We start from the raw sequence: 11,466 nt of genomic DNA, 5'->3' as shown, positions 1-11,466 counted from the left end.
AAAAAAGTCTATCTAAGCTATAACGAATATGTGTTAGTTTTACTTGTGTTTTCAAAGTTGACCTCTTGATCTTGTTTTGCAGCTTTTTCCTTAGCAACAACAGCATTGGAAAGGTATGTTTTGCTAAAATAAATTAATTTATGGTTTATGGACATTTGCATGTGCGGACACACAGACACACTATTTCCTATCCTATTTTTGCAACCTGCATCTGCACCTCTCCCCCCTTGGTTATTCATAATGTCATTTTTAATATTCTTATTAGAATAATATATCATTGCATTGCATTGTATTTGCACATTTGTATTAGCCCTGACCTTAGTTTTTATGTGTGTTGCAGAACAGAGCACAGGCTGCCACTGAGCTGCTACAAGAACTTAACAGTGATGTCTCTGGAAACTTTGTTGAGGAGGTTGGTATTGTTTCTGTTTTGACATGGTGCCACAGATGTTTTCACAACAGTAACCAATTAGGTTTAAGTAGGAAAGGAATTGATTACTGGTATGTGCTGTGTAAATATGTGAATGTATTGATCAGAATCAGCGCTCTGATAGTGACAGAGATCCCTCTTGTATTTTCTGTTACACCTGCAGAGTCCAGACAAGCTTCTAGACAACGATCCAGAGTTTTTCCACAGGTTTACCATAGTGATCGGTGTCCAATTGCCAGAAAGGTATGAGTTATAGTTCTTTACTTCCAAATTTCATTGTAACAAATGAGTTAATGATTAATTACTTAGGAACATAAAGTAGGCTGAACTGGTATTTTTACTGTGATTTCAAAGAAACTATTTGTGCAATATCTTTGCCTTTATCCTTAACAACATTTTCTGACAAATGAATTTGGAAAATCTTCTCTCAAATCCAACAGCACATGTCTGAGGCTAGGCTCAGTTCTGTGGAGTGCCTCTGTCCCGTTCCTAGTCTGTAAAACCTACGGCCTGATTGGTTACATGAGACTAGTGGTGCAGGAGCATACAGGTTAGTTTAACAGCATTTAACTTTAATTCTACTTCTCCTATTGTGACACTTTTAAGGCTCTGACACACCAACCCAATTATTGGCCGTCGGACAGTCGGGCGAGGTCGGTGGCTCAAGTCTGCTCGGTGTGTTCCGTGCCGTCGTCAGTCGGCATCCATTTTGCCCGATTTGACTTGTTGAATCGGCCAGTGGGCTGTCGGACTCAATGACCACTCTGATTGGTGCAGTGCTTGCCCTTGACTAGCGAATCAGTGCCCGAGAAAACCAGAGCTGACAACGCCAGTATCTTATTACTAGCGATCATATTTTCTTCTGTTCAGCGAGTGATGGCAACAAGGGTCCTTCATGACCACTATCAACACTCTCTGATAAAAAAACAATGACTGATGACAGTGTGCTCTGTGTTTGCTAGGTCTAGAGAGATGTCTCGTCATTTACGCTTTATTTTTTTGGGCGATAATACAGATTAGTGTTGCCTGCTGTTATGGAGATGTATTGTGTTTCACGCACGCGCAGAACGTAAGCTCGAGTTGGCGTTGCTTCAGTGTTTTTTCCGAGGCACTTTTGTAAGAGATGGGAGCCGACTGATCATTCCGACTGCCTTTTCTGCCGACGGTCGGCCGTCGGGTTGATGTATCAGAGCCTTTACACATTAAATAACAACCTTTTAATTTTAACTTTTTATTTGTGTCATATTTATACATGTGTGATGCTTTCAGTTCACAGTGGAGCATGAACCCATGAAATTGCTCACGCAGTATTGTGATAAATGACATTTCATAAATGAGCCTCTATAGTCAGTATTTGCATGAGGTTATTCTTTTTAGTACATCGTCATTTTACTGTGGCTCGTAGTTTATATGTAAAATTAGAATTTTTAAAAAGGAATATTGATATTTTACCACTTCTCTTCAGTGATTGAATCCCACCCGGACAATGCCTTGGAGGACTTGAGGTTGTACCAGCCTTTTGCCGAATTCAAGAACCACATTCAGTCCTACGACCTTAACAGCATGGACAAAAAGGTTTGTATTTTGGTGTCAGCACATTTGTTTATGGTCATTAGTCAGTTTGAGCACAGCTGATTGTTCTCCTCTGCATTTTTTATTTAACCTGCAGGACCACAGTCACACGCCGTGGATTATTATTGTTGCTAAAAACCTGGAGAAATGGCTCAGTGAGGTACCGTATGTTTTCTGTGCCGAGACCGACAAATTCACCATCACTGATTTTAATGCTTGACTGCTTTTGTTGGGGTTTCTGTACAGTAAAATTCCACTCTACTTTTGTTGTTGTAGCACAACTGTCAGCCACCGAAAAATTACAAGGAGAAAGAGGCCTTTAGAAAGTTTATTCGAGAAGGTATTTGTGGACCTCTGGATTGCATTTGCCTAAATTCAGTGACTTTGCTGTATAATGCAAAGCTATGTGCAATTGTATTTCCTTTAGGGATCCTGAAGAATGAAAGCGGTGTCCCAGAGGATGAAGAAAACTTTGAGGAAGCCATTAAGAATGTCAATACTGCTTTAAATCCAACCAAGGTACGGGATCTTTGGAGTTATCTTGTTTCCCATTGAACATATTTCACCTTTTAAACCCTGTCTGTTTTCTATAGTGTCCCAGTTAACAGTCGAGTCTAGTGAGACTCCTCTAGTAACGTCTCTTGTTTCTGCAGATTCCTAGTGCTGTTGAAGACCTCTTCAATTGTGAGCAGTGTAACAACATCACATCGCAGGTTTCAATTTTTTTAATTTTTTCTGAGAATGTTTTAAAAAGTACACACATAGTTTCAGATAAGTCGGTTTTGGAGATGGTTGCTTTTTTTAAAGTGTGAAGTGCGTTCTGTTGGTGCGTATTCACCAGAGCCCGCACTTCTGGGTGATGCTGCACGCTGTCAAGGAGTTTGCTCTTAAGGAAGGCAATGGAAGTCTACCTGTACGGGGAACCATCCCAGATATGATCGCAGACTCTCAAAAATTCATCAACCTCCAGAATGTGTAAGTGGGAGAATATATGGGTGCTAGCTGAATGCTATATGGGTGCTAGCTGAATCGATGGATAGATTTGTAGATTTGTAGAGGGCACGAGAGCAACAGAAGAGTACTATTATCTTATCCAACAGGACATTTGGTTCTTTATTTCTAACAGTGCATGATTTAATAATGTTACTTTTGTGTTGCTGTTCATCATTGTGTTTGATTTCAGTTACAGAGAAAAGGCCATGCAGGATGCAGCAGCTGTCTCTAAGCATGTAGAATGTCTTTTGCAGTGTGTTGGAAAGGTATGCTGTAGCCATGTAGTCACTGAATAAGAAGTCTAGGTTTGTATTTAGGGCTTAATTAAATCAGTTAATTTCTATCCAAAATAAATGTTTGATAGGTCAGATTAATGAGGTGTGACTGGGAAGTACTCGATTTCATCACAGCACAGTATCACAGCAAGAACTTTAACATCAATGGGGCAATATTACTGTTGTGGCAACAATCAAAGGCTAACAATTAGCTGCTTAGAGGGTTAATATGGGTACATCTATCCAGCAAACAATGGTCAAAAGAAAATATGTGATGGGCCATCTTCAAAAAAAGCACGTACAAAAAATAACTAAAGAATATGCATGCATTAACTTGGCAACTTTTGATTAAATTATTAAATACTCAATATATGGGTGAATATTGTGTTACTTACAATGCATTTGACTAAAAATGGATTCCCACTGAAATTACCTTTTCCTTTCCACCAGCCACCAGAGAGCATCCCTGAAAAGGACATCAAACTGTTCTGTAAGTATTATGAAGAATACAGTTAGCATGCATTAAAATCTGATTCCAACCTGATTAATGTAACATGCTGTGCAAATATCTACCATATAGAGTGTTTTCAGAGGCATTTATTTCATTTCATGATGCATAGTTGGGGTTTTATTTTGTCACAATTCTGATCTTCTAAGTACATTTTTCCCACGCTGTATTTTCATCAGTTATATTTTGTTACTAATGTAGAAGCACATGTCTTGCTCCATGTCTGTCATGGGTTGCTGACTTCAAAAGTTTTCATTTCTCTGAGCACAAACAGATTTAAGATTTGTAATGCTGTCACTGTATGCCCCTGCTGGTCTCGAGAACTCAGACTGCATACAAGTGACGCATAACGAGCTCTATTGATGACTATTGCTGCACCTGCAATAAGTGTATTGCTAACTGTAAGCATTTGTGTTGGTGTCTAGGTAAAAACGCATTCTTTCTGAGGGTGGTGCGCTGCAGATCTCTGGCTGAAGAATACAGTGTGGATTCAGTAAAAAAAGATGAAATCAGTAAGTTGGAGATGAATGTCCTTTGTGATTGAACTGTTCAGTCTTGTTTATTGTTATTTGTTTGAGCTAGTACTATTTTCTTGTCCTGGTAAGCATAAAGCATATTCACCTATTAGCAATAACTGTGTGTCCTCAGCCTCAAGCATGGACAATCCAGATAGCGAGATGGTGTTCTACCTCATGTTTCGCGCTGTTGATCGCTTCTATCAGCAGCACTCCCGCTACCCAGGTACGGCCGAGGATTACACTGATCGTTCTTGAAAGACGTGAACAAGATGTGAAACTCCTCCATGTAACTGACTTGAAACCTCACAGCTTCACAAAATCAAACACATCATAGTCTGATTTTATTCTGAAGAATATTGTACATTTTTCATACTGATGCCAGTATACAGAAACGAAAGGATTTCTTGAGGCTCATTTCCCCTTCTTTTACCACCATCTTTTATGTCCTCTCTTACCAGGGGTTTATAACTACCAGGTGGAGGACGACATCAGCAAACTGAAGATCTGTGTGAACAGCCTACTGCAGGAGTACAGCCTTAACGTCAACATCAAAGACGATTACATCCATGAGTTGTAAGTCATGGCCACTGCAAGGTTTACTGATACGACTGATTGTTAAAGACAGTGCCAAATCAAAATGATCTGTATTTTATTTTTTACCCTTTACCCTTTTCATAATATGCAGCTGTCGATATGGTGCAGCAGAGCCACACACAGTTGCTGCTTTTTTGGGAGGTAATATTTTAGCTTTCTACATGAATGTAAGAAGAACCTAAGACGGCATATTTCACCCATAGAGTGTTAATAACTCCAAGATGTTTATTTATCCTTTTTCAATGGGGTTTCTTTAGGATCTGCTGCTCAAGAGGCCATCAAGATCATCAGCCACCAGTTTGTGCCCTTCAACAACACTTTCATTTACAACGCAATGTCACAGACCTCCGCTACCTTACAGTTGTGAATACAGTTACTGATCCTGAGTATGCTTCCAGATGTTATCAGAGAAAACAGAGCAAGATGAAAATATGGCACTTGTTATATTAAATCTATACTGTAAACTGAAAGTATGAAGAAAGTTGTTTTTTTATCACATTTGAATGAGATAACTGCCCAAATGTGTGCACTAAAACCCAAAAATGCTTCTCATGCGAAAGATCAAAGGTCGGAAATCTTTAGACTATCGACCTTACAGCTTTGTCTTCTTCCTTAAAGTTCTTGAAGGGGGAGAAATCAGGGTAGCACCCACGGAGGATTTCTTCAAACATTTCTGTGTGTGGCAGACAACATTAAAGCTGGAACTGAAACCAACAAATTCAAAACAATGTAGTATTTTCATCTGTAAAACTCCACATTTATGTATGGTATATTACAATGTAGCAGCACTTTGTATACTTTAATCACAACTGTCTCTTATTGTTCTGTGTTTGAAACATGTTGGAAGATTTGGGGTTGAAATGAAAAAAGTGAACATGCTGTACGTAGTGTTTAACTCTCTTGCATTGCTATAAAGACATTGAATATTTAACCTGAACATGTTTATTTTATGATAAAGGTTATGTTATTCAGCACACGTGTCTTGCGGTGTGCAAAAATGATTTGTCCCTTCTGCTCATCCGCCAACTTTTGGGCTTGCATTGTTTCATCTCTGTTTAACTAGAGATGGTAAACACTTTGAGTTAAGCGGCATCCATCACATGTAAAAATGTTAAAACAAGGATTACACAGTTATTCAGAGTTTATTGAGAAACTTGTAATGTGACTTGTCCCCAAGTTAAGATGAGTTTTCTCTGGAGGATGGTATTATTCTATCCAACACCAGAGGGCACCCTGCCATTTTTTACTATTTATATATCAACATGTAGTTCCAAGTTTATTTAACATATACAGTGTACATTGACCAATTCCTAAACACTGACCATTAGATACAGGGTACATTTGACATATTCAGCTGTGGTGTGTTAACAAAACACTAGTAATGTTACATTTTAACCAATAGGTTGTTTCACAATCACTGTCTTGAGATACCTTAAAGTGTAGAGGACACTGGTCTTTATGAGTATGAGGCAGCACAGACTCCTGAGAAAGAGAGAATTATGTTGTGGGGGTCATTGTGATGTAACTGTTGGGCAGGGTGAAGTTTTTTTCCCCAGACTTTGGCATAATGAAAATGTGCCCTCAGCAGATCTTTTTTTTTTTTTCTTTCATCCCTCCCAGCTTTCCCCATGCAGCAATCTTGCTTATATTCTCACACACACTCCCGCTCCCACCCTCCGTCTGAGAAAGGATAGTGAAGGTTGCCAAGAAGTACTCTGGCCATTTCCTAAATGGAAGAGTTTTGTCCTCTGCCTAAAAGATTATCATGTTGCCATCCATCCACCCACTGCCTCTTAAGATTATCGTGTAGTCGCAGTGCCAGGTTTAATAGACCAAACCAGACTTTTTTTTTTCTACTAACTAAGTTTAATTTAGTCAAATACTGTAAATAATGTCATCATATGTAGAATAAGTGTTCATTTGCCTCTGTTGCCATTACCTCTGTTGTACAGTTTCAATCCGGCCAGGTCTTTTTTTCATTCTCACAGTTTTCTCTGTGTCCCCTAAATAAAGACAACACTGTGGGAATAGGGTTTCCCTTGAAACAAACTAAACATTTGCATTATTTGAACAAAGTGTGTTGTTGGTGATTTTATCCCATAGTTGCATGAGACATCGATGAAGGAAGCTCTTGGTCTCTTCAGTTGAGTTTAATTGTTCTAATATCGTGTGTCAGTAATCAGTTGTTCTTTCTATAGCGTTTTTTCCTCAGGTGTGTTGAAGTAAACTTCTGAATTGCTTTTAAGCCACCTTCATACTCCTAAATCTCAATTGGTTACCTTTTTATCCTATTCAACATCTACAACCTCTGTGCCTCAAAGACAATGTAGAGAAGGGGTACAAGGTCAAATTTAGATTATTGTGCATCCACCAATTTGTATACAGCTATGTCAACATCCCAACATATAACATTCAGTGCTGACCACTTTAAACACACCAGGATGGCTTCAGCCATTGTCCTGCATCTGCTTTACTATCACAGTCCTTACAGCGTTGAGTGTGTCTCTCAAACCCCCACCCTTGAAAGAATGGTTAAGAGATAACAGAAACAAACAGGCCAAGGAGGTCTGATCCAAACATATTTAGGCCTTCAAGTGTTTAAATGGTAAACAAAGTCAAGTACCAAAGCTAATGATACATTTTGATAGAGGACGTAGAGAGAGAGGACACCCAAACATGATTAGTTTTAAAAAGGTTAAAAGGGCTGTTCTCTGTTAAAAACAGCAGGATGGGATAGTCTCCACACGACTCTCACAGACTGTTCCCAAATACGTAAAACCTACTTACTTTTTCCATGGTCACGTGCGCTATGCATGGCCACTAAAATCAATGCAGCAGGTACAACAAAAAGTCCTTTATTTGCATTAGGGCCAACAAGGAAAACGGACATATTTGTTTTTCAGTCACCTGTTAATCTGATTGTTACTTTTGTCTTGATGGTTTTAAAAAGAACTGGAATTGTATTTTTAAATACCTTTCGTTGGAAGAAGTCTTGCTTGAATACATTACACAAAAAAGGAAAATGTGTCTGTATTATGTAATCATTAAGCAAGTGATACATGTGTAATGTTTTAGTGAGCAGCAGGTTCATGGTATGTTAGCATCCGCTTACTATCTTCCTCTTGGAACTAATTGACAGATTAAACAATTAATCACACGTTTACTTTAAAAAAGAGTGACCTTGCTTTTCTAATAAAAAAAATAAAAAAATCTTTACTTTCCTGTTTCATGATACTGAATTGATTTATTCATTTCAAATTAATTGGGTCTACGTCCTTTGATTATGGCTTTTCTTTCCTATCTCAGTTCCTGCTGTGCTGACCTGACATGTTTTATTGTGTATTATTTGCTTGATTGGAATATGCACCAAAAGTGATATTTTCTTAGTTAGCCCCATGGCTATTGCACACAACTACTACACAGTACCTTCAGTTCATAAAGTACCATGTTTCTCTTGGGGTCACAAGATCTCCTGAACAAGAAACATAGTCTGCAGCAAACGTTTAATTCAAGTCAAGAGTGAGAATTAGGGCTATGGCCAAACACATTAATGGAGAAAATACAGCTAATAGAAACAAGATGGAAAATCACCTTTTCCACACTTCAATGCACATGTCTGTATTCTGCCTCTTCTGTTGCATCCATGCATTATCAAGACTTCAGCTTCCAGGCTCAGCTTGTAACTGCTTTATCTTAAAGCAACAGAAGAGGCCCAACAATAGATGTGTGTGTGTGTGCGTGGGCGTGTGTGTGTGTGTGTGTGGGGTTAGTTGGGAGGAGGGGCTGGTCATTAATGCTAAAATCCATCAGTAAATCAAGAAGCACTGCCTGCAGAAGGGCCACCCTGCCAACGATGATTCTCACTGGAAGCTTTAAGCAATAACAGGAGAGAAAAAAGGGGAGGGAACTGGATGAGTCAGCTCAGGGAAATGATGGAAATTGCACAGTATAGGTGGCAGACTCCAGCTCATATCTCCCTCAAGAACGAGGGCTTTGTGTCCCCTTGTCACACCCTATCACTGGATAAAAGATTGCATTTTACACTGAAGGCAGCGAGAGGCAAAGACATGAGGAGGCTGAGAGTGATGTCTTCTGATGGCTCATGGCTGTTAGTTTGAGCCATTTACCTGGCTGGGGTCCAACTAGTTCACCTCCTCATGAGGCCCGGGCTGAATTAAAACCGGCCTGCCAGAGCAGAGTACAGTATTCAGTGTGCTTGCTTTGAGACTACAGGAGGCCAGCATACTTTAAACCTCTCAGGGGTCTGCTGAGGGCCTCTCTATTCTTCCTACAAACAGATGGAGCTGTGACTGAAGAATGCATATGTACAATACATACAGATCCTTGTGGAAATGAAGGAAAGACACGAACAATGCAACAGCAACAGTTGTGTTCCCTTGTTACCAAGATGTCGAGGATTGTAAAACTATATAAACCATACAAATGTTTTGCCTGAGTAAGTGATGTTTAATGTAGATTAGTAATAATTAGTAACAGCGTGCAAGTTTCACTGTACTGCACATTACAGCTTATACAAGTGGTCTATAGGCTTTTTGAAACGTGCTTTTAACAGCGGTGCAGTTTAAGTCAGCAAGAGACTTTGAGGGTGGAGCTGTCCTAGCTGCCAGACCTTAAAGGTTATATGCTTGCATTGTTAATGAGTTAATGTATAACACACAGACACATAAGACAGTTAGTATCCAATCCACTGATGGAGGAGGACATATGACTATGACCTCTGCCAAAACTGGAAAGTATTTGAAAACCAATCCACTTCTCTCCTTGTTATGTTCATTAGAAATACGGAATGCAATACAATATATGTATATACATACATGGTATACACAACACATGCATGCATCCAAGCAAGCACGGAAGAGAGACAAATGGGTGTGTCTGTGCTGCTTTTCAAGTTTAGCAAAATAAACACAGTTTACAGTGGGGCTCAGATTATTTGAGCTGGAGTTGTTGATAAAAACCCTCCTTGTGGAGACGTCAGTAACCACACAGAAAGTTTATATCTGTACACTGTATGATTAACTTTCTCAGCTTGTTGTTGTCATCTAAATATTCTGCTATTTGAAGACAAACGTTGCTGGAACTGAGGTGAAAAAACAACTCATACTTTTCTTTTACTGACGGTCATCTAAATACAGTATAAAACAGGTATCAATGATTGTTAAAATAAGCATTGTCAGATAATATGTGTCTGTTTCTGCTAAACTTGTCATTTATTTATTCTGTAAATTAACAACACAAATCCGGCAATGCTGTGACAAAAGGTTAACATCCTAACAAGTATGCTATATTACATACTATATAATACATCCTATACCATACCGCATAACTAACCCAAACGTGTGTGTGTGTTTGTGCAATGTGCATCTGTGTGAGTAAAATGGGCAACTGCACAATGTATCGGACATGCAGGCCACATGCTGTAACAATGATGTAATGTGATTGCATGATTACGATAGAGTGCGCTGATATTATGAATGAGTCAAAATAGGACAGAGGCAGAACAAAACTATGTTTTTGAGGCTCCTGACAACATTTCTTTGACCATTTGAAGATCAAAGCATTGTGGGATTATAGGCCTTTGACACTTTCCGACTTGTACACAGTAAGAAAATCACAGGTAATAAAGTTAATGATGGCTGAATTCCATTTAGCTGCTTCAGTATTAGGGTCCCTGGTAACGTGCGTTATGGCTCACTGTCATGGCTTACTGGGACACTGGAATAGAGCCATAGTTAGTATTATTACTATCACCTGTTTCCTGCTTTGAAAAGTCAAAATGTCTGTTGTGAAATAGCTATTCACATCAAATCTAATTAGCGTTATGTCCGTAACCTTTGACTCTGATTCAGGAATATCTCTCAGTGTCATAAACCTCTTTCAAACTCTTTGAAAATAGCCATTTTCTCTCATTGTTCTGTATTTTATATGGGATGACGTTGGTGGAGGCTCGAGGGAGTAATGGGTTTATTGTCTGTACACATCTTCCATCCATTCATCTGGATTCATGTTATCCATTATCAGCCGGGCCTTTAGAGAGTCTGGAAGTCAACATCTCCAGAGGGGTCAGAGAGGGGTCCCTGCGAGACCTATGGGTATCATGTTGCATTACTAGAATGCACATTTACAAGCACACACATCAGTGTATGCAGAGAATGGATCACAGTACACACATACTCACAGGACACAGGCAGCCACTCTGATAGTCCGTATGCAGAACATTCACATGATTAGTCTGCAATTTTTCTAACTTCTTGGTCTGAGTTGGACAATAGACAAGTGTTTACTTTTCAGACATTCAGCATGATTCTTGTATCTTCCTATCTTCTTCTTTTTTTAAAGATTATTATTTGTTATTATTATTATTATTATTATTATCATATAAGATATTTACATTTTTCCATTACAAGTACTTACTTTTTCAATATTATTTATGGTCACATGTGAATATAACTTATATTTTGGTTACCTACTTTTGCATTATTACTTTAATTACATATTCAATTTAATTTTAAGGTCACTTACTTACACTCCAATATTGTTTTTTTTTGTACTATG

General features: G+C 38.8%; 1 protein-coding gene and 1 long non-coding RNA gene across 2 annotated transcripts in view; one reads left to right on the top strand and one right to left on the bottom strand.

Annotated features, from left to right (window-relative positions):
* nae1 (nedd8 activating enzyme E1 subunit 1) overlaps positions 1-5,821 on the top strand; it is a 7,081-nt gene extending 1,260 nt beyond the window's left edge. The window contains exons 4-20 of the mRNA XM_032528184.1: positions 83-113; positions 341-412; positions 594-673; positions 871-980; positions 1,896-2,005; positions 2,100-2,162; positions 2,279-2,342; positions 2,430-2,521; positions 2,656-2,715; positions 2,844-2,977; positions 3,186-3,261; positions 3,721-3,760; positions 4,204-4,290; positions 4,427-4,519; positions 4,755-4,869; positions 4,982-5,031; positions 5,148-5,821. Coding sequence (XP_032384075.1) covers positions 83-113; positions 341-412; positions 594-673; positions 871-980; positions 1,896-2,005; positions 2,100-2,162; positions 2,279-2,342; positions 2,430-2,521; positions 2,656-2,715; positions 2,844-2,977; positions 3,186-3,261; positions 3,721-3,760; positions 4,204-4,290; positions 4,427-4,519; positions 4,755-4,869; positions 4,982-5,031; positions 5,148-5,257 — 1,387 coding nt within the window. The 3' untranslated portion in view covers positions 5,258-5,821. The remainder of the gene's footprint in view (positions 1-82; positions 114-340; positions 413-593; positions 674-870; positions 981-1,895; positions 2,006-2,099; positions 2,163-2,278; positions 2,343-2,429; positions 2,522-2,655; positions 2,716-2,843; positions 2,978-3,185; positions 3,262-3,720; positions 3,761-4,203; positions 4,291-4,426; positions 4,520-4,754; positions 4,870-4,981; positions 5,032-5,147) is intronic.
* Positions 1,029-11,466, bottom strand: part of LOC116699377 (uncharacterized) — an 18,695-nt gene continuing 8,257 nt past the window's right edge. The window contains exon 3 of the long non-coding RNA XR_004334425.1: positions 1,029-1,194. This is a non-coding gene — a long non-coding RNA (uncharacterized LOC116699377). The remainder of the gene's footprint in view (positions 1,195-11,466) is intronic.

This window comes from Etheostoma spectabile, chromosome 1 (assembly GCF_008692095.1).
Source record: "Etheostoma spectabile isolate EspeVRDwgs_2016 chromosome 1, UIUC_Espe_1.0, whole genome shotgun sequence".
Classification (NCBI taxonomy): Eukaryota; Metazoa; Chordata; class Actinopteri; order Perciformes; family Percidae; genus Etheostoma; species Etheostoma spectabile.
The sequence above is the reverse complement of the archived record's forward strand: the minus strand, read 5'-3'. Positions and strand labels throughout refer to the sequence as shown.